At 38.7% G+C, this 23991-nt stretch overlaps 1 protein-coding gene across 2 annotated transcripts; it reads right to left on the bottom strand.

Moving 5' to 3' along the window:
* Positions 1-1150: 1150 nt before the first annotated feature.
* LOC111587407 (aminopeptidase N-like) lies at positions 1151-23903 on the bottom strand. 2 transcript variants are annotated; one of them, XM_023297349.3, is made up of 22 exons: positions 23629-23903; positions 14973-15706; positions 14684-14826; positions 14238-14374; positions 13939-14065; positions 12717-12871; positions 12163-12276; positions 11880-12023; positions 11004-11069; positions 10724-10789; positions 10436-10611; positions 9653-9729; positions 9372-9505; positions 7315-7370; positions 7085-7232; positions 6887-6978; positions 6683-6793; positions 6212-6379; positions 4514-4654; positions 4006-4087; positions 3708-3889; positions 1151-1681 (listed from the first exon to the last, which is right to left on the bottom strand). In XM_023297349.3, exons 2-21 carry the CDS (start codon positions 15575-15577, stop codon positions 3737-3739), a joined length of 2895 nt encoding a protein of 964 aa, XP_023153117.2. In that variant the 5' UTR covers positions 15578-15706; positions 23629-23903; the 3' UTR covers positions 1151-1681; positions 3708-3736. The 2 variants fall into 2 exon arrangements, with proteins under 2 accessions (XP_023153117.2, XP_035798402.2); XM_035942509.2 differs by having other exon boundaries at positions 1151-3889; positions 14973-15671.
* Positions 23904-23991: the final 88 nt, after the last annotated feature.

The following is a 23991-nucleotide window of genomic DNA, read 5'->3' as shown; positions in this document are numbered from 1 at the left end:
AAATTCTCATTGGTCAGACAATCACTGGTGTTACTTTCAATATAAGGGAAGCATTGATAATCCTTTGAGGCATAATCCCTTATTTTTGGCGGAGAAACAGACTACCTGTGAACACCCCGCTGTTGTCACAACTCTGAACTTACCAAACCCAATGGAGACTGCTAGATCTAATTGATTTAACAACTGATTGTTTATTCAGAGTTGGTCCAAAACTAACTGGCACCATGTTAAAGATGTGGTGGTGGTGTGGCTGCAGCTGCTTAAGCCAATATAAGATAGTGGCAAATTTAGTTAATTCAGTTTTAGCTTCTTTTTTTTTTCCCCCTGCGACCAATGAATTGGTTGAACAGTAGGTGTGATTCAGTCAGTTGAGATTTTCCTTGGTTTACTATAGCCGCTGTACAATGTTAGTGTTAAAGCGTTAAAAAATCTTCAGTGTTCGCATCCTTTTCCTTAGATTTTGCAAGCAATTAGCACCTTGTATAGTACAGCACAAACAATATGATTCTAAATGTAAAGACTTAACATGGAGTAAGCTGCAGGAATTTACTGGAGCTGGAGAGAAGTGTTTCTTCAGAGAAGACAAATCTGTAGTCACTACACAAACTGTAAATAAACACAGACACACCCACACACACACACACACACACACACACACACACACACCCATGGAATGCTCATCCATTGGCTCCGCCCCTGCCCGTCTTTGAACTCTGTAACATCTGCAAGCTGTTCAACTCCGGCAGACCACTTCAAAAATGATAAAATAAACACTTTGACTTCTACTAGTGAACACACTGAGGTTTGCTAATTACCTAATAAGGTCCAAACATCCCCACTAATTTAAGTAATGGACATTTTGGCACGCGTTAGTTAATTAGTACCTTTTTTTCCCCTCACCAGTAAGGCCAGGAAGACCCAAACAAGCTCAACTGGTGGACATTCGGCCTTCACTAGTTCACCTGTACGCTGTAATATGCCGTCACTAGTTAGCTGGATGCAGTTAAACACCACCCATTTAGACAAAACGGACATTTTTTTTACATCTTAGCTCTTTCTGTCCAATTTTTATGTTAAAATTTTTGCATTGGTACATTTGTCTTTGAAATAAAAACTTTTTTGAAAACAGAAATCTACTCATTAGTCAAGAGACCTTTTTCTTGGCATCTTTATTGGATGAAATGCACAATATGTACAGAAGCATCATTTTACAGTAAAATTATTTCTTTTAGGCCTTTTCTTATGCTAAAACCTTTAAAAAAAAACAATATTTCTGCCAACAGTTTGACCTCATCAGAGCAGCTCACATTTAAAATGACATTATCAGTCCAGTGGTGGTAGTACAGGAGTAAGCTAACATACTAACAACCTGATCATATTAATATGGCATCACAAAACAAGAATCAACTGTCATGAAGTGATCAGGGCAAAAGGAAGGAATCATGTGCTGTCTGCATACATTTTCCAGTTTACCCATAACCTCCATTATATTGCTCTTAAATCAAGTGCAGCTGTGAAAATGTACAATGTTGAAATAATCCGTGGGCATGCAGACGTCCTCTAGTGTAAGTAAGGCAGCAGGATGGCATTGAACCACTCTGGTAAACTGCAGGTGGTCGCCCTCGGTGGCCAGAAAAACCAGCTTTCCAGCTTTGTCCATCGCTGCGAGGCCCAGCTGATCCTGCACAAACAGGCAGGAATATCTTCAGTGTGGTTTAGAAGCTACGGGTTGAGAACGCTGCAGCGCAGTTAAGAAAAAAATATCTATACAACTAACACAACCAGCAGCCTGCACTGCAAAAACTCAAAATCTTACCAAGTTTGTCTTATTTTTAGTAAAAATGTCTCATCACACTTGATTTAAGATAAATTCATCTAACAAGTGACATTTCAGCAAGATGGAGGGACTTGTTTTAAGACAATGCATCTTAAATATCTTGTCAAGTCAAACAATCTTAAAATTATCTTGTTTTAACCCTCCTGTCATCCTGCGGGTCAGATTGACCAATTTTAATGTTCAGAAATGTGGGAAAAATATATATATATTCACAATGAAAACGTCCACATTTTCAAATTTTGGGGGGAAATTTTTGAACATTTTTTGGTGGAAAAAAAGAAATGTTAAAAAAATGTTTCTTTAAGAACATTTGGGAAAAAATCAATGGTTGATTTTTTTTCCAAATGTTCTTAAAGAAAATATTACAACTTTTACTGATATATATGGAATCACTTTAGATATTTTTAGGATTTTTTTTTGAAAATTTTTATTCATTTTTTGAAACTATTTGCAATTTTTAGATTTCTTTAATTTTTCTTAAATTTTTATTTCTTGCTAAATTTGGGGATTTTTTTTTTAAATAAAACTTTTAAGGGAAGCTTTTAAGGAATTTTCTTCCTGAAAATTTTACAAATTTTTTTATAAATTTGGGGAAATTTTTTCTGAATTTTGGGAATTTTTTCAGACAAGGCAACAACATTTTTTGTGCTGTTAAGAGGGTTAGGACACCTAAGCTTGACAATCCTGGTAAAATATAGCTTAAAATAAGTTTTCCCAGCTAATTTGAAGATCTCAATATTCTAAATATATCTTATTTCAAGAAATCTTACCAAGCCATTTTTCACTTGTTGTATTAGCAGATTTTTTTTTCACTTATTTCAAGGTAAAAGCTCCTTGAAATAATTTGTTTTTCTTGTTTTGAGAGGGGCATTTTTTTCCAGTGTCGGCAGCTTTTTATGGAAAATATTGTTTGACGTTCAATTCATACATTGTTTTACATATTCATGGCCCTTCTATTTAATTTGATATATACGTATGCACAATTTTTGAGTTTTTAACAATTTTTTTGGGCAGATCACTATTCTTGATTTTTAATGGAATATCTCCATAGGGGTACAAAGGAACATTTCCAGCAACCATCACTCCTGTGTTCTAATGCTACATCGTGTTAGCTAATGGTGTTGAAAGGCTCACTGATGAGAAAACCCTTATGCAGTTATGCTAGCACATGGATAAAAGTGTGAGTTTTCATGGAAAACATGAAATTGTCTGGATGACCCCAAATTTTTGAACGGGAGGGTATTTGTTTATTTGTGAGAGTCACAAACCTTAAAAGTTGAGAAGCACTGGAAAAAATGCTCCTCTCAAAACAACAAAAAAAACTTATTTCAAGGAACTTTTACCTTGAAATAAGTGAAAAAATCTGCCAGTACCATGAATTCATGGTTGAGTTTGAAGACGATAAACATCTTCGGTTTCTGGCTTGTTGTTTGTCTTTTACTAGGTGACGTTAGTGGCACAGCTCCCAGTGTGATGTCACAGAGACGCTTCCAGAATAATCACTTGAGGATCAGAGCAGCTGAGTTCAGACTCAGACATACTTTATTCAATAAGACCCACATAAATCTGCTGTCTTCAGCATAAGTTACAACGACTGCTGTTGACCGCTGAAGCTGCTGTTCTATAAGTAGACAAGTGTCTCAGGTTTAAGGTATAAATGTTTGGCATACATCCTAATAAGCAATAACTTATAATGTGAAGTATGAAGAAAAGACTAATAGGCTGTCTTGGACTCTTTCTTTGCACTGAAGCTAATGTCCAGTGAGTCACCACAGTGTTTGTGTCAGTGTGGCCAACTGAAAGGGCAGTTATTGTTCCTAATGATTATAGTGATTGCCATCATTAGGTATCCCTGATGGTACAAAATTACAAGGAGTGTCTCTTTGACTTTCTGTATCCTCATGTGGACTCCTCAGTGAACCACTTCAGCACTTCAGCTTTGTTCTCTGTCAACCATTTGATGTTGGCTGTGGTCTTCTCTATGGCCTGCTCCAGAGCCATGGTGGCTGAGCCAAAACCAACATGGAAGTTGTCTTCTTTAAATTTCTTCAGCTGGATAGAGAGAGAAAAAACTAAATTTCTGCATTTGCTGTATATCTTTTCCCTGTAAACACCCTCAGGGATACAGTGTGTAATTCAGTGTGGTTGTGGCTGTGTGGGCTGCATACCTCCTGCAACTCAAATTCCGAAGAGAATCTCTTTGTGATTCCATTGACAAGATTCGCGAAGGAAAATGATCCTTTTCCAAATCTGAAACAAAGGACGCAAGTTGAGCAGAAGGAATTTGTGGTGCATGTCCTGCTCATTGAACATATTTGTTGCAAAACATTACATAAATGTCCATGTGAGCAGGAAACTGTTTATGAAATAATAGTGGACATATATGAAGCCTCAAAAACTCCTGCAACGTAATCAACACTTACAATATGGCTTTTAGTCCTTCATTGTTAAATACTCATGATCATGTTTCTAGTTAAACTCTGCAATGCAGCACAGATTAAGAAATGCTTGTATACTTAGCAAACAAGTTGCATTTCTACCTACAAATCTTCAGAATTTTCTTTAGTCAGTCAAGAATTGCTGTGGTTTCTGTGCATCAAATACTCTTCTGTCCTCAATTAATTCTTTCATAGATTTGACTGTTGTTGTCCCTCCCGAATAGAAGACAGCTCTTACTGCTCGAAGATGTAACTCCATCTTGCCCTGACAAAGTTCCAGGCCAGTGGCATTCCCACAACATTTCGGGCAATGTACTGGATGGTAGAAGTAGTGTCTTGTTTGCGGATCTTAGTTGGGTCCAAGGTGTAATCCAGATACCTGACTCAACAAATACAATATTTTTAAGAAGAAGAAAAGAAAAAGAATATCCAGAACATGAAGAACATGTATGAAGTGTGACCATAGGGTTAGGGGTATATATTGTACTAAAATAGAAAATGTTTTTACTAATCAGTTGTGAGATTATCCAAAGGAACACAGACATATTGCTAGCTAACTGATGTGACAGGAGAAAAGACAGTCCAGCAGCTAAATAATCAAGAACAACGTGAACGACAGTTCCATTACAGAAAGACTATCAAACTTTTGAACAATGTAATGGCTTATAGGCAATATAATCATACACAGTGTGCAAAAGATGGACACAGCCAATGTGAAATCATCCAGTGGTTTGTGGACGACTATTTTGAAGCCTCGAGTTTGGAATTTGCCCGTCCCCATCTTGGTCTTGAAAAATGGGCGTAACAAGTGAGTGGTGGATCTCACTGGGAGACCTAAAGACACTACACCTGCTCAAACAGTAGCAACTTTTCAATCACAATATAGCCCCGCCCTAAAACATACTGTACTTTATCATCTATTTTACTCTAAATGAGATCATCATTTACTTAATAAACATCACACTGCATAGAATGAGACTTGAAACTATAGATTGAGACCATTAACCCATTAGGAAAATGTTTACTGAGATAACAAATGAAAGGAGAAATATGGTCATTTTCCTTTTGTATTTCTTTATGTAACCACAGGAGACAACCCCCTTGTGGCTGTTAGAACAATTACTCTAATAAGACGCTTATGGGATTTGCTGCTACAGTTTTTCTTTTTTTGGGGGACTTATGGTGGCAAAGTGGTGGCATATTTTAATTTCATTTGCTGTGGAAATGACATTAGTGAGTCAGCTCACTGACTTAAAGTACTTTCTTCCATCTTCATATGTAGTTAAATTACAGTAGAATTTTTTTATTTTTTGCATGCATCCCTTCATTATTTATTATGTGGTGCGTTGAGGGTGCTAATACAATTGTCTACTGTTTGATTCAAAAAATGGCTGAAAATTAATTAGCCATTATTATGACTAATTAACTAAGCCATTATTATGGTTGGTTTCATATCAACACAAGGCAAAAAAGGTTTGTTACAAAAACACAGTTTTATTTTTTGAAATGTAGCAACACCATGAAAGCAGCATTAGTACTATAATTTAAGTAGCACTGTTTAGTTCTGTGCCATCAGGAGTTCTGGAGAAAATAAATGCTGCGCCAACCAATGTGGAAGACTCAGAACAAGAACAATGGTCTTCCGCAGCGTTATCTCCACACTTTGGCATGCTAAAAATAGAAATTCAATATATTTTATGTGCCAGCATGTTGTAATTGTGACTTACGGCCAAAGCAAATTCTAAATGTCAAACTACAGCAGAACTTTTGCCAAATAGCTATCCTGTTTTGTAACAAAACTTCAGATTAATAATTTACCAATTTAGTGTCTTTGAGAAGCAAGTTAGGTTGTTGTACTACAGCAGAGTGCATATCTTGATGAGTGTCACTCACGATGCAGTATGATCGAGAATACTACCACAAATGTTGCATGTACCTGTTCAAAAGCCAAGGTGCTTTGGTGCAGGCCATGGCCGACCTGAGCCTGGAAGCTTCAGATGCCAGAGTGGTGTTTTTGAACATTCTCCAGGCAAAGTCCCACTCCTGCACACCACCGAAGGCTATAGCATTGCAGTACACTGTGCTTTTCAAGTTGGGATGGATCCTGATCAGCAGCAAGCAGATTAGAAAATCAAATGACTGAGTCCTCACACACACACACACACACACACACACACACACAAACACACACACACACACACACACACACACACACGCACGCACACACACACAAACACACACACATACGCAGTTGGTGTGTACATTGCAAGATAGCTGCAGCTCACATCTGTACAGTTCTTTTACAGTTTAAAGCGTGAACATGGCCTTTTCAAACAATCCAGCAGCCAAAATTCATCAATTCAACTTTAAAACACTGAAGAACTGACTCAAACTGCTCAGTACTCACGGATTTTGACCTGGATTTTCCATCCACTGTCTGTACCAACTATTGATCAGCTCCCTGCAGCCCTCCACACCCACACTGCATGCTATCCCAATAGCATTGATCTCATTATACCTGAGGAAGAAGTTGATTTAGAAAACTGTCCACTATATGTGAGAACTTATCTTATTGATTCTGGAATATATTTGCCATCAAACCAATTCTTACTGGTCAGTGTGTCCTTCAGGTACTTTGGTCCAGTTTGCTGTAAGTATCTTGAAATGGTCAAAAAGTGGTTGTATCTGCTTCTTGAGGTATGCCTAAAATAAAAATATACCAACAATGATGTTTTATGTCCAGTCTGTTCACACTTTCTCCTCCTGGTATCAGAATAACTATTAGTATTCAGAGTGCAGTATGGCGAACCTGTAAAGCTCCGTAGACCTCAGTGCGGTCAAACATAAGGATGTAGTAGTCAAGGTTTCTCAGAGCTGACTCCCAGGGGATATAGTTTCTCTCTTTGGACAGGTATTTGGTAGTTCTCAGAGCCAATGTTGTACTGATTATTGTAGCTCTGCACAAGAGAAACAAATCCTTTTCAGGCTTTGCAGACACACAATGTGTGACACAGTATGTAGACATTCATTTGACTTTACCTCGCTAGGTTGAATGCATCATCTATGACCTGTGCTCTGTTGATGACTGATAAAGCCTAAAAGAAATGAAACATAAACACACACATTAAAAAGCATCACATACAATAGCAACCATATCTTTCCTTCCATTCTACAGTCTTGGTGTCTACAACTTTAATGTATGTAATATAGTGTACAACAGAAGTGAGCACACTGCTGTCTGACATCTCTTCACTATCAAATGATTCAAAACTCATCAGCTTACAATAACTGCATTACTTCTAAGTTGAGTAGTAGAGTATTTATTCAAAAGTTAAGATAAAAACTAACAGTGTAGATGTACTGTATTAAAAATACAGTCCAAACAGTGGGAATCAATCTTTTTTTTGGCTGCTCTTTGCTGGAGGGGTTCTATTGCTTAACCCTCCTCTTTAAAATACCCAAAAGGTGTTCTATTGGAGTCAAGTCAGGTGAAATACTTGGCCAGGTCATAGTTTTATCTTTTTTTTTTTCATTAGAAACCCTTCATGATTTTGGCAGTGTGCACTGGATTGTTAATGTTTTGGAAAATGACTCTTCTGCCAAGCCTCTGCAGACTGGGAGTCATCTCGTCAGTTTGGATTTTAGTGTATCGACAGGCATTCATGTCACCAACTATAATCCACTCATGCAGCCTCATATCATCAGTCTTCATTTCATCTTATTTAGCAAAGTCAGCAAAGTCCTGCAGTTTAGTACTAAAGAGCAAGCTAGGGTTTTTTTTTATTGCGTATGTCAATAGAAGCTGACGTTGTGCAATATCTGGGAGGTCACAGAAACTGTGATGTCCATTGATAACCCCTGTGTCTAGACTAAAGCACTGTCACATCAGTTTTTCAGAGTCAGACTATGCTGGTAGTGGTCTGTCCATGTTGTCATTTTAGAAGGACAGCCACTGTGACTCAGATTTTTGGTACTATGGCTTGTTCTATACCTCCTGGATCTAGGTGAAGCCTCACAGTCAAGTAATTCTTTTCTATGTGCTGCCATGATACAGACAAGCAGATAGTTTGAGGAAGTTCACAGCTCATTTGATAACTCTTTAATGAAAATGGCTAACTGGAAATCACAGGTGTACTCAGTTTAGTTTAAGTGATCACAGGTTTCCTAACTTGTGTGTCAGTGTCATAAATCTATTAAATTTTGTTGTGCTTAGTTTCTACTTGGGGCTGCACAGTGGCGTAGTGGTTAGCACTTTCGCCTTGCAGCGAGAAGATCCCTGGTTCGCGTCCCGGCTTTCCCGGGATCTTTCTGCATGGAGTTTGCATGTTCTCCCTGTGCATGCGTGGGTTCTCTCCGGGTACTCCGGCTTCCTCCCACAGTCCAAAAACATGCTGAGGTTAATTGATCATTCTAAATTGCCCGTAGGTGTGAATGTGAGAGTGCTTGTTTGTCTTTGTATGTGGCCCTGCGACAGACTGGCGACCTGTCTAGGGTGTCCCCTGCCTTCACCCGAGTCAGCTGGGATAGACTCCAGCACCCCCCGCGACCCTGGTGAGGATTAAGCGGTGTATAGATAATGGATGGATGGATAGTTTCTACTTTAGGGCCTATATTCATCTGAGGGAATATTCTACTATTCAACTCAGAAATAATGCAGTTATTAGGAGCTAATTCAACTTAAAAAACATTTGGCATTTGAGTGATGTTGCACAGGGGTGTACTCGCATCCGCTGGACTGACATTTAGCAAAGCCAGCGTTATTCTTACTACTAAAAATTCTAAAGTCTCAAATGTGACTAACAGGAAACAAGGAAACAAATCCTACCAAATGTGTTTCATAAAGCAGTTTTATTTCATTCAGACTGCCCTCTGACAGGCTCCACACTCATTTGACATTAATATATTCACATCAAACTCATCCAGTTGCAGCTGGTTACAGAATCCCAGCATCCACTTTTTAGTAGGAATGATAGCTGATTGAACTTGTATTTCAACAGCAGAATAGAGTGGGCAAGACTGTAGCCATCAATAAAACACACACTTTTCTAGTTTCATCTAAAAGTAGACTTAAAACACAATCAAACAGTGTGATTTACCTGATGGTCGGTGTTGAGCAGGGAGAGGAGACGATCCCAGTTACCAAGGTCATAGTTCACCCTGAAGTATCCAGATACATTTGTGTTTGCCAGCACCCAGTCCTCTCCTGAGACTCTAATTGGACTGTGGGTGTCTAGTCAAAAATAGAAACGGATATACAACTTTTTCATTTAATACAACAACCTGTACTCGAGTCCACTAGTTGGGTGGGAACTGACATGTTTTGTTTCCAATGTGCAGATCTAATACAGAAAAACAGCAGACATTACCATAGTCATACCTGTCTCGTGAAGGAGCCAATACTGCTGCTGCTCAACACCCGTCTTCATCCATTTAATTGGGACAAACCACGTATAACTGGACAAACACATAGATAAAGATGGTGAGTGAAAAGATGATGCTATGATGTCTGTCTGTTTTCAAGCCTCTCTGTCAAACTATGAATTATAATGAAGTTTGATACAGACTTGATGGTGCCAAGAGGATGAATCTGACTGAGTTTGGTGATCTGATTTTTCTTGTAGCACCATCCAGAGGTAGCTTTGTGGATTTGAGTGAAATATTTCAGGAATGTTGGATGGACTGCCATAAAGTTTGGTATGCAGATGCATGTTTCCCTCAGGATGTACCATTAATCATCTAGTACAGTCAAGTACAGTTTCTCATAAAACTGCAAAGCTAATCACACTTCTGTCAGGCTCAGTAAAGGTTGGTGTTCAGGGCCAAGTAGTAAATCTTATTAAGATGGTAACTGTTACTCTTGCATTTTCACATTGTAATTTTGAGCATGCTAGCAAGCACACATTAGCTATTAGCTTTTAGCTCAATGTACTGCTTTGCCAGAGTGCCTTACAGAGCTGCTAGCATGACTTAATGACTTAATCTAAGCATGTCTGATGAGAGCTACAATATTTCTAATATAATGATTTTAAAAAATAAAAGTATTCTATTTGTTCCTTGGAGGACTGATTTCTTTATCAAAGTAAGCATTTGTCCAAAGGAAAAAATCTCTTGATTTATCATCTACATGGAACTTACAGGATACGGTAAAACTGATTCCTACTTGAACTGAGAGGGCCTGTCCACTACAGAGTCTGGATCCAACAAGAAGTGTTTCTGGGAGATACTTCCTGTCCGGGTGTCGATGGTGACCACTGGGAAGCCCATCTGGAGAGTCCATCGGTTCATGATGTCATGGACAGAGTGTGGAATATGTATACCTGGTGTGTGTTCAACTGCCTAGAAATAGAGGGCAGAACAAGTTCAGTATACTCACACACTCCCACAGAGACACTGTCAGGGGACATCATACTCAGCGCAATTGTGACTTTCAGATTTTAACCAAACCGACCTGTTGCAGATGATCCCACAGGTCTGTATACACTGTGTTGCTGAAGGCGAATGTGTTCAGGTAAGACTGAAGAGGAAGAGAGAAAGCAGGGAACAGGATTTAAAGCATTCCCACAGGAAGCAACAAATCATAAATCACAAATTTAAAAGAAACTTGTGTACTTTTGTGTGCAATCTAGTGGTTGCCACACACTCTCTACCAGTCTGCTAACACAGTCACAAACACACAGAGTAGTAGCAATGATCAAAAGATGAGATCATATATCAAAGCTGATACTCACACTGAGTCCTCGGGCAAACACAGGCTCAGTGAGAAACTCTGACAGCATCCTGAGCACCGCCGCACCCTGAAAACAATAAACACAGAAAGCAGCAGAATTTGGTTGGTTTGAATTTCTCAGAACAGCAACTTGTTTTGCACCCACTCCAAAGCAAATATTAAAACAAGATGTTGGCCAGATGGTGTAATATGGTTAAGAGAGGAATTACAAGATCCAGGACTGACTCAATGCAGACATCATCAAGGCTCATAACTTAGAATTATACACCATATTTTTTACTGCAAGGGTTTAATAGTTTACTTTGGTTATGGCTAGAACTGTGCTTTTTTCTTTCTTTGGTTTAGTATTGGTTTTTCCTTTGTTCGTCTGTCTCTCATTGTATTAGCATCACTCTTGTGAATGTGATATATCAAGAATGCCTTGAAGAAGCATCAAATCTGGGTGCAAATGTTCACTTGGTACAAGAAAGGACTAATTTGATTTTGGCAGTCAAAGGTCACTGTGTCCTAAAAACATTTTTTGGCCATAACTCAAGAGTTCATATCATAATTATGACAAAATTTTCTACAAATCTGATTTTTTTTTAAAGTGATGCTATTTTTAAAGGTCAAACGTCATCTTTGGACAGATATGGATGTAAAGTGCAACTTGACTGGTCAGAGGAGGCATACAACTGTGAGGCAGTAATTGTAGTTTAATAGAAACAGATCAGGTAAAGTTGGAAATTTAAACTCATAGGGGCTCTAGATTTACTTATATCGTCTTTAATATATTGGAGCTCATGTGAAATGGACAAATTATAATATAATAATAAATAAAGTATGTCTGTAGAAGATCCTGCATCGGATACTGTGTGAACTTCTCAGGAGAGCAGACCTTGCTGTAGGAGATGGTGTTGAACATCTCGCTGATCTGAGCAGGGTCATTGACCTCCTCCTCCTGGCGGGACAGCGGGTGGGAGGAGGCCAGAGCGTCGACAGCAAACACCTTCTGCACGTCATACAGAATGATGTGGTCTTTCTGTAGCCAAGCAGCGAAGTGCATAAGGACAGAAGGCAACAAGCTCGGTGAAAGGTTATTCATGTGCGAAGCGTAAATATACATCTTTTATGAGGTGTATCAAAGCTCTTGTCTTTGATGATACAAGCATTGCTCTTACAATGTTCCAGGAGGGCTCAGCGTAGTCAGCACCAAGGTACTCCACGTATGAAGCAAAGCCCTCATTCAACCACAAATCATTCCACCATCGCAGAGTCACCAGATTTCCAAACCACTAAATAAACACAACACATAAAGCGTAAAGAGACAAACAGTTCTCTGAAAACTAATGTTTCCATGAACTTTGTTTCTGGCCAACATTAGCGCTTTTGTTAACCTCCAAGCAATACAACAACTGAATCTGCAGGGAGTAAAAAAAATTCCCAACCACAAAATTTCACATCACTTATAAGGTCAGACTTTGAAGAGAGCAGGATTAATTTGTCCCATTGTGATGATTTGTCATCTGCTTTGACAAAGGGAGGTTAAACACTGAGGCTAAACGTATATTTACATTGCTGTACCACAGAGAGAGAAACATCCAGCTGACACTGAGTTTGCACCTAATGATTGCCTTGATAATAGCCCTTCCTTGTGCTTTATTTTGGTCTTACTCAAACTGGGACTGAAGTGACGACAGCATTTGGGAGAAAAATGAGAAAAACAATGGCATACCATGTGTGCGAGTTCATGGGAGATGACAGTTGTGACTCTCTCTTTGTTTCCAGTGGAAGAAAGCATGGGGTCAAAGAGTAGGGCTGTTTCCCTGTATGTGACCAGACCCCAGTTCTCCATCGCTCCAGCATTGAAATCAGGCAGAGCTATCTGATCTGGAGAGAGAATATAGTTTGGTTGTCCACTAATAAAACTATATATTTCAAAAGAAAGTGATGAAAAAGGAAAACAATTGCAGCTGAAATACTCTTTAAAACGTAAGGTTGGGTGAATTACGAAGTTGTCAGTAGGACCTGTTGTTTTAGAAAGTGCATTGAGCTGTTGCATATTTGATATATAATTTAAATGTCATTTATAAATGGAACTTGGCATGATAGAAACAATATAGCATATTCAAACATTACATTGTCGAGTCTTGTGCGTCTTTTCTTTTTTTGTTTGTTTTTTTGTCCTTGCTACCCTCATGGCTTGAGGAATAGGTCAGTCTGTTGGTTAGTAAGTATGTTCATTGCTTTGGTCCAGACTTAATATCTTAACAAGATTCATGGTCCCTAGGCGAGGAAAAAGTCAGACTGTACAGAAGTGTATAACAAAATAAGCCTCTTCTCTCTTGATTTTTTAAAAAATCTCAGTAAATATTAGTAAGTCTTCTTGAATCTATAATTTTTATTTAAATTACAGCCCCATTGAGAGTAAAACAGATGATGAAGAAGAGTACGCTTTAGTGCATGGCTACTTTGTTACTGCTCATGATTCCAAATGCCAGACTTAAGGTTTGAAAACAGTAGTTTCCAGCCCAATGGGTGACATTATGGTGGCAATATTAATTTTTTATATACGGTCTATGGCTTCCCATTAGCCTTAGTTTTCACTGTGATTAGTGCTGTTTAGCAAATGTTGTTAACATGCTAAACAAAGATGGTGAATATGAAGCATACTGTATGTATATCTACTAAACATCAGCATGTTAGATTTGTCTGCAGATTTACTTTGCCTCAGCTGTACTATGCATGAGTAGAACTTCAGTCTCGTTGGCTTGTTGACTCACATGTACCAGTTCCTAAATCCATGGAAAATTGTCAAACAGAAAATGTGCAGAGTTGGCACATTGTGAGCAAAATGTTTTTCTTCTGGGCTCAGTGAGATAAAGGAAGTGGGATTAATATTTCTGTCTTCACAGGAATATGTTTTGCCCCAGCGTGTTAAGGCTGAGTTGACCCACCTGACTTGGAGAGGGGATATGTTGTGTTGTAGTACTGCTCGTAGAACTGAAGGATTGGGCCTGTAACATTGAGAGCATAGTCACCCTGCCGGTCGGCTATGGCATTCCTTTTAGCCCAGATTCGGATCTGCGAAAAGGTTGAAATCTTTAAATCCATAGTAACAGATCTAAAAAAGAAGCTCTTCTTTGTCCTAGGCTTAGTAATTCAGTTCTGTATTGATGGTGATCGAGAATGAATATTTTGTTGTATACCAACCACACTAATAATATCAATTAATAGAAAATACAAATTTTCTTACCATCAGATTGTTTTGATTTGACTGAATGTAACCAAAGTCAGTGACGATAAATGCCAAAACATATGTGGACATTCTCTCTGTTGGCTCAAATGTTGTCACTTTGACGGGCACACCATCAATGACTGAGTCTGAAATGCCTGTACAGAGAGGGGAAAAGTTAGACCTTGATACTCTGTTAGCATTAACTGTACATAGTTGCTGATTTTCTTAAAACACAAGGTTAAAGTGGTTAATTATTTACAATGGAACGTGTCACAGACAACACAAAGAGACATCAAAACATATGCTACAGCTTGTCACTGATCATGTTAGCATCATTTTCATAGTGATGTACTTACATACAATACAATCCTAGTTTCATTTATTTTACAGTTTGCTACTGTGCTAATTCAGAGCTCCCAGTGAAATAAGGTGTAAAAATTATTATTATTATTTTCAAAACTAACCATTTTCCTTGCCATTTGACAGAGCCACAGTGCCTGGCTTGTGGATGATGGTGACGTTAAAAACGGCTTTCATGGCCGGCTCATCGAAGCAAGGAAAGGTTTTTCTGGCATATGTTGCTTGCATCTGTGAGGTAGCAACAACTCTGCAAAATATTCCCATTAAACATTAACTCAAAATAAACATCAACCAGATCAAATCCTCCAGCGTCCCACCAACAAGAACAATGGAACCATGAAAATTTGCATTTGAAAATGGTACATTGTTACGCTATGCTATGCCATGTCTTACTTCTTCACACCATCTTCAGTGTATTCACTCCTGTAGAAGCCTTCCAGGTCATCTGCCAGCTCCCCAAGGAATTCAGAGTGCAGTAGGTAGGGCGCTCCCATGGTTAGCCTGCTGCTCAGCTGAATAACCAAATACTCCGTCTTCTCAACAAGCCAAGTCTTCTGTATGGCGGGCACAGTGGCGTCACCCAGGCCACTCAGTTTAACATGGTGTCCAAGGAAGGTAGTGAAGTTTAGCTTTCTGGCATGGATGATGATGAGGTCTGTTTCTTTCACACATTTGAAGACCACTGCTGACTGCCCGGTGAAGACGTAAAGGCCGTCTGTGTTGGGCTCCAGCCGGGGCCACAGAGTCACATTGTAAGCGATGGGGATGATGGAGTCTGGAAGTCTGTAGCGGTCCCAGGGCTCCTTTGGGGTGAAGGGGGTGGTGGAGGGAGTGGGCATGGTGGTGCCCTCTGATGCTTCATCTCCAGGCTTACCTTGATTCTTGGCCCTTTCCTTGTCGTAGGCAATGGACAGAGCTATAATTATAGCCAGTGCGGTGACTGCCAATATGAGCATCCCGAGGCCCATGTTTTTACTGACATAGTAGACTTTCCCCATGTCTGTCCCAGGAGGTTACAGCAGGACTCCGAGGGTTCTCAGTCTGTGATTATCCAGCACAATCTGGCTCTTCCCTTCTCAGTTAAAGGATGAGCTATTAACATGGCAAAAAAGACATTTTCAAAACACCTAAGAAGAAACAGAAAGATAGGAAGACCACAGAAACTTAGTGCTTCTCAGATTCATAAATGTCAAGCATGTTTTACAGTCTATGTTGCTTCAGCATTTCTATGTGTTACATGTACAGTGTTATTTGTCATAAAAAAATCATGGCATTTTAGGCATTCATTTTCAGTAATCCGGGGGGCAATTAATCAACATCAACACATAGAGGACTCATAAAATAAGAAGAAGTGAGAAATCATGCAGCTTAGCTCATGGAAAAAATTAAATGCAATGAAAAAGACATCTAACCACTGAAGGCATTGCTCTACACTGTGTTGTACTGTGGTGTGAAAGCAAAAAGAGTAATTTTTTCTTACAGACACCAGTTAAATAATGCAAGCCAAAGTATAGCTGCAGTATAAGTTTATCAATCTGTAAGAAATGTTTTAAAAAAAAAATAAAAATTGCCATGCCAGTATTTTATACCTTCTTATAATAATGGCATAAAATATGAAAGAAAGAATAAATACAGTAACAAAATCAGCAAACTGAATAATGAAGCTTTAGCAATGGTTCTACTAGACAGAACTGTTCTCACTCTATGTCTTCATTCCACATCGGGTAAATATGTGCTATTCATGGATATAGCCTACTAAAAGAACTGAATATGCTGCCAGTAAAACAGTCATCTTTTGTGCTCTTTTACCAGCCATCTAAGCCATGTACAATTCTGCACTGTTTTGGATGAGGCAGAGAGCGTTGAAAAAGATCAGGTCAATATAAGTTTGGACACCTCACCTACAGGCAACAAGAGACAGAGCTTCGGTATTGCATCTCTCCAATCAGCCCGTAACATTAATCCAGCTGTTGCTGTATGCACTTCCTAACTCCAAAATCTACTGTCGCTAACATCGTCCAGTTTTAGTTTCCATTAGTCCCTCTAGCCTCGCAAGAAACCTCCATGCCTGCCGATCAAGCATAGGGTTTGAGGCGACATGAAGAGAAGGTAGGAGAAGTACCAAAAAAGCATTGAAGACTGCTTTGTATAATAATAGCAACCCTCCACTTCAAAGATACCTGCAACACTGTTTATCAGTACCTTAAAAACGCTCTGCACCTGTACATATCTCAGCACAACATTTGCATCAGCTGGTTCATTCTCCACACTAAACTCTAGCATGCAACCAACAAGCTTTCCTGCACCACTTACAGAAGTTAGTCATTCAGCTTCTCCGTGCCCAAGACTGCCTTGAAACCTCCGTTTTTTCCACTACCAGCATCTAGACTGTGTCTTTGACTGTTCTAACCTTTCTCCTGTTTCTCCTATGCAAGCCATGAAATGCCGAAAACATTTCTCTATTGCTACCTTATTAAATACTGCAGTTACTGCTGTATAGATGTGGCAATAGATGCTTTGTAATGTATGTTAGCGGACTGCTTACATTAGTCATCATAAGCTACCATACTATATGAAATACACCTGTAACTGCATTATTGGTTTTAATGTTATGATATTTCAATTTATGACACAAATATTCAGTCACTAATGCTAAATTAGTTATATGATAATTTAATCAGCCATTACTGTGAAAAATAAGTATAAAAAGGAAATGAATTTATAAATTTTGAACATCCACCCCAGCATATTTGGTCCCCAGTGTGTTGACTCCACGGCTGCGACATTGTCTGAAGGTAACAAAGTCTGTCCACCAGCGGCCCAGCCTACAGCACGTTATGTCGCAATTGTGTAATTCAGTCCATAAAAGCAGAAACGTTTCTTCATCTGGCACAGTCATTACTATGAAAATTTGTCAACCTCATGATGACAGGGAGCTTCTGAATTGCTGGTGGCCACATGCTGTTGCCTTTGGGATGAGAATGGTAACAATCTTCTTTTCTAACTCTTGACAAGGAAAGAAATAAGCATGTTTTCCTAAATGTCAAGGAATTACTTAAATATGTGTCTACAAACAACTAATGTCATTGGTGCTTTAGTATGTGCTCTCAATCCGTTTTTTCCAAGGCAGTTTTTTTTTTTAATTTGCTGCTTTCTTTCTTAGTACAGAACAGGACAGATTCTGAAAAAGCCCTTGCAGCATATTGAGGGATCCAAGATAAATCGACAACATTAAGTCAAAAGCTCAAGACTCTTCTGTTATTGCTTTTTTTTCTTTCCCCATGCCACAGGCTATTATTAAAGCTATTACATAGTTTTGACCCTTTTTAATATTGGGTTGTCTTGCTTGTCTGTGATAAGTATAGAATTGTGGTATATTTCTTAGTAGCAGAATTTTCCACTGCACTTTGTCATTAACTTATGTCTTTATGTGACTTTTTTTCCAATTAGAGATTGTATAATAGGCTTTATGTGGAGGCATTATGCAACAAAAAACATATCCAGGAGGAAATAGGCCATGATAATCATTAATTCTGCACAGGCAAACATAGATCACCACAGTAAGATGTTATATAAGTATATACTCTGGTTAATTACGTTATTGATAGGCAGCATTTATGGCTAATCTCTTGCCATGACACTTCTTGATATTCCAAGCAGCTTGACATTTTTATATGAAGTATTACAGTCCACTGTGACACACCAGATCATAGACTTATAAGTCCGTCTTCCAAGTGTAGAGGATCTAACAGCTCCAATGGAGAGTGAATAAAATGTCATCTCTTAGTCCTATAGTCGCTTGTCTGAAGTACCGGCCTTTAGTCTGTATCCAGAAGGTCTTAAGTTATTCTTCATGAAAACCTATTTTCACCTTCCTATTAAAAGTTGTAAAGGATGACAGAAATTTTAATCATGACAGTTCACCCGTGATCTTTTTTCCTGGTCTTGGTGTGAGATCATCCCATTCCTCCCGCTCTATATCAGAGTGACGTTATCATTATCAGTAAGATAATGATACAGTGATGCACAAGGATACTATCTGTTGGTGAACTAACAAACAAGATGGAAAATATCATGACCTCTGAGCATTCTGTGTCATAATGTGACTTGTACTGGATATAAAAGCCTGACTGAGCTGTTTTTTGTTACTCAAAGATTCTCCTCCTCCGTCCTATCTGATAGCATGTACATGTGTTTCCTACACATCATCACCTAATCATCGTCCATGTGGGCGTATTTTAGAAATGTCCAGAGTTGTCAGTGACAGTAGTAATGTCAGTACATCTGGTTATTTGCCATCAGACATTTGTCATTTAGGCAGGCTGTGTATTTTATGTTTTTTATCATCACATCGGCGGTGGAAAATTACTAAGTACATTTGTTAAACACCCATACTTAGGTGCAGTTTTGAGGAACTTGTTTTGAGTATTTTGTGCTTTATACTTCCACTCAGTGTACTTCCTAATCCACTACATTTATCTGGCAGATTTAGTCACTTAAAACTGGAAAACATTTAAGATACATCACATCTTATGACCTATCATTTATCCGCTGCCCTTCTATAGGCTTCAGGATGAGCAGCTTTTTCCATCAACATATCAGCTAACCACAGAGCTCATCAGTTAATAAAATCAGATTTTTTAAAAAAAGGATATAAAATACTTCCACCAGGTTATTCACCCAATTGATTCACATTTTAAAACATACTGAGATCACCTTCACCATTTGAGAACATGAAAAGGTCAGTCAGGTCACAACAACAGTAACGTTATACAATAAGGTTTAGACTTCTATTTGGTGGAAGGTACTGGCAGTCACTAGTCACCTGATTGAGAACAAGGGGGACCAGAATCTAAAATCTCTACTCTTCTTCGTCTCTTTCCTGAGCTTTAAAACCAGCACAGCATGCCTGTCCAGTTTCTCTCCACGTTTCAACACTTGTTTCTGTAAATAAGATCCATTTTCATAGATTTGTCTGTCAAGTTTTGTAGGCGCTTTCAATATTGGAGTTGCTGGGCTGCTCCTCTTCTTCTGATTCTTCTGGGACTCCCTCTAGGGCATTGCCAAGGACACTGTTCTCCATCCTGGCAAGCTCTAGTAGGGACTTCCCACACAGGAATAAAGCCTCACCACACTCATCTGCAGTGTCCCCATATCTCTCAGCCAGCACATCGAGCGTCTCAGACAGCTCAAGACCTCCAGGAGTCGGAACGCCGAGGAGGAATTCTGAGCTTTCTCAAACAGCTTCTCAACAGTACCTCAATTCTCCTGGAGTTCAAACCAGCTCCATCTGCAGAACTACAACAGTGACATGCTGCTGACATACTCATACTCGATGATATTCAAAGTAGTGCTTTGACTGTAATACTTTAACTACATTTTGTTGCTAACTCGTACACATTAGGATTTTAAAAGAAGGACTTTTTCTGCACTTGTAATGGAGTATTCCAGCATTGCTATAATGCTGTAATGGTGTTTTTATGTAAGTAAAGAATTTTAAATATTTCCTCCAGTTCTTTCACTGATATCATTTATGAATTATTCTGTTTTTAACATCAAACACACAAAAGCAATTATGATTGTGCTTGTAAAACTATTATCTTAAGGATAATAGTGTACAGAAAATACACAAACAACACAGTTTGATTTTTGAATATCATCTTTTCTGGTTATTCTGTGAGCTGAAACCTATTGCATTGGTTTAATGGTGGAAAAACAACATCAGCATTGCATGTGAAAGTGTATTTGGATTTGAACCTTGACTGAAGTCTGATAATCTTCACGTGACGACAGATGAGCTACCTTTATCTGTTGAGGAAGACTGATAGCTGCACTTAAAAGCCTCACATTCCTAATTAATGATTAATCTTTAAGTAATAACTTACTTTAAAAAAAACTATTCCATCTGCTGTCATAGATGCTAGTAAATAAGTAAGGAGGGGTCATGGCTTTCTGGTTGGCTAATAAACCATCAGTACTAAAGCTGAAAATGTCAATTTAAAGAAACAGATTTCAGCCACAGTGAGCTGCAGCTCTAAACAGGACTTTTAATGATGTGAAGATCTAAAAACGTATGTAAGACTGGAGGAAGCCATATACCAGTTAATGATTTTTTACAATGTGTACATAGGTATTGCTCCATTAGTGACTTACTGATCTATAACACATTAAGAAAGGACTTCACTGCGGCCTGTAACATATTCCTCATGACAAGCAGTTACTTTTTCGTGAAAGCTCTTCCAGGTATGTCTTTTTTTTCTCAAACCTACAGATTACTAAGAATACCCAAACTGAGGATTAATCTAAAACCCATAGTGCATTGCAATGGTATCCTATGAGAGTATTGACAGGCAAAAGCATAGTTCCTATCGTATAATTCTATCTAGCTTTGGTGTTACAGCTTCAATTTTCTTTAGAGCAGACAGCATGGATGTAGGCTTTGTTTGAACATTTGAGGGGGACACATTCATTCTGAGATCTAAGGGTCTTCCTCCAGAAACTTTGAGTGTCAAAAATGTAATTTTGTGCATTTTTTATGTACCATTTGTACCATTTTCTGTCTACACTGCCTGCATCTGCATTGTGGTGTATGTGGTACTTTTTTTCCCCAAAATTATGTGTTTTATTTTTGTTTTTATAAAAAAAAACATAAGCCATTTATTACTGTCTGACACCTGTTTGAGACAGTAATAAATGACATGATCAAAGGCATAATTCGGCAACTTGTTTATTAGACCAAGTGAGGTGCAGCAGTGATAAGGCAGTTTTTACTGTGGTTATCTACAATTTTACTGATTTATTTACCAAGTGAAAGACACTATGGTTGAAAAGATCAGCGAGTCCTCAGGCACCTACACACAAAGATCAACGACAGTCAGTGTTAGTGAACTAAACACCCCACAGGTACAACATCTGGAAATGATGCATCTGAACGTGATGAGCTTTCTGCAGGCCAGAACCACACAAACATAGACATTCTGTGAACTCTCTATTATACAAAACACGTTCTCAGCTGCCTGTGCTTCTGCTCTGCAGTGCCTGAATAATAAGAGAGAACTTTGGTATTTGCTTTTTCCGTACTTTCTTGTAATTATATGTAATATAGCCCACTACTCTTCCTCACAGCGAAGTGCAGTAACGACAGATGCAAAATAGTTGAGGAAAATGGGAACTACATTTCTTAGGTTTTAGGACAAACTGAAACCAGTGGAAAGATTTTAATTCCTTGTTTTTGTTTTGTTTTTACACATTTTAGACTGATTATTTTGCTCAGCAGCTGCAGAAAGCAGATAATATCTCATAGGTGTTCACAAAAAGTATACGTAGCTGCTCTGCCTTTGAATAATCTTCCTGCAATGCAAGTAAAAAGCACAATATGCAAACACAATGTATTCTTTCAGGTTACCAGCCCTTTTTATATGAGCTACCATTTACAGTTTATCTGCTCAATGTACCATTCACTTTTACATCTAAGCAGTTACTTTTTTGTGAAAGCTTTAACTATACAATACATTAAGGATATGATTGAAAATTAGCTAAACTACACTATATGAAATGAAATGAAGCGAGGAGAGCAGCTGCTGAAGTTTGCTAAGCTAGTTAGTTTTAGCTGATGTTCAGCTGTTTCTTCCCCATACATTCAATGCTGAACAAAGTCACTGGCTTGTTTAGTTATCTGTAATAAGAAATAGTTTATACTATATATGTTGTAATATTTTTCAAGAATAAATAAGACCAAGAATTCTGTACCTTGTTCAAAAAGCCAGAATTGATGTAAATCAGTACAGTTAAGGGTTAACAAGCAAGTAGTGCTAATTAATCAGCTGTGTATTAGATAAATGTTTGTAGTTTCACCAATGTCTCTGTAAATAATACAAGTCAAACATATCACAAGCAGTCTCCTCTTTCCAGCAGAGAGTGGGATAATCTTGGGGTAGGAATGTTTATCTTGGGGGCTCAGAGTCACATATTTTCATGGAGCAATAAAATGACAACAAAGGAGCCATGTGACCACAACTTTTCAATAGTGGGATTAGAACTGTCTTCAAGTCCCTGCTAGCGCTGTGTATTGTTTCTGAAAACCTGCACGAGAACCCTTGTTTATCATGTAATTAATGTTAAACTGTTCTGTGAAACAGTCACGTGCACATGTATATATGCTACTTGTGCAGTCTAAATCAAAATGACACCAGTACAGTAGCAGCATGCTGCTTTTTGGACACGCCTGGTAACATCGTAGTGAATCCAGCATAGCACACTCTTTTTTGTTGCATCATCCATTTCCTCTTACTCTCTGCCCTCTACTATTTTGTCCACATTTCCTTTGTCCAATCAATCAACTTATCTCAAGAATTTGAAGGTAAAATATTGCTTAACAGACATGCACACACTGGCGCTATCGTTCTACCTGCTCATGAACCTGTGACCCACACTATCAGCTGTGTGTAGTCTCAGCTCCACACTGTACAGATGAGCTACTGTCAGCTGTGGGAGCTGCAGTTTTCATCTAGTGCAGCCCCCGCTGGATGCTGACAGACAACCTTTAAATTTGCAGTGCAACCAAGAAGTCAAACTTGGACTTAAGAGCACAATGACTTATTTCCTTGTTGAGCAACAAGCATTACACAACTGTTGGGTACTTATGGCAAATCACATAGCATTATGTAGACTTTTCACATGAGGTATAACCAGTATAACTGGAAATAGAATAATGACAGGAGTTGCTTTGTGCTTATTTTTATACACCAATAATCTTGATAAATTGGTCTGAAACAGCATCACAAAACTGAGTGGATATGTGTCTTCTATGATGCATTCATCCACCATGTGTGAGTAGAATGACACTTTTGTTGCAACCAATTCTGAGAAACCTTCAGTGTGGAAAAAAAAAGCTATGCAACACTTCGCCAGATGGCACAAACAGTAAAACTTGCACACAGGAAATACCTTTGCTGTGGAGGAGGACACAGCTTAAATACATCAAAAAGATGGACTCGACATGCAGCATCTTGGTTAGATTTACATCAGTCATGAGGAAAACTGTACATACCAAACCCTGTGTGGCTGGTTGTCCACTGCACGCCCTGATCTAAGTGCACGAGACGTAGAAGTTGAGCTGGAAAGATCCCCGGCTGATGTGAAACACTCACACTCTGCATCTGTGAGGTTGGAAGTGGGAGGTGGCGAGAGCTACCACAGGTTTTCCTGGGGACGTAGGGAGGGAACAACTTCCTCAATCCCCCAAAATCCCTAAATTAGTTGGAAGGGGGACTGAAAGAATGCGGCTATATCAACAAGACAGCATTGTGGTCGAGCAGCAAGAACTCCGATTCCCAGAGGTACAGTGTTCTGGCCATTCTGATGAAAGTTTCACATGATGCTAGTCAAAGAGTCACAGTGACTCAGCTTACCT

This window comes from Amphiprion ocellaris, chromosome 1, assembly GCF_022539595.1.
Source record: "Amphiprion ocellaris isolate individual 3 ecotype Okinawa chromosome 1, ASM2253959v1, whole genome shotgun sequence".
In the NCBI taxonomy this organism is placed as follows: Eukaryota; Metazoa; Chordata; class Actinopteri; family Pomacentridae; genus Amphiprion; species Amphiprion ocellaris.
This window is presented reverse-complemented; position numbering and strand designations above follow the sequence as displayed.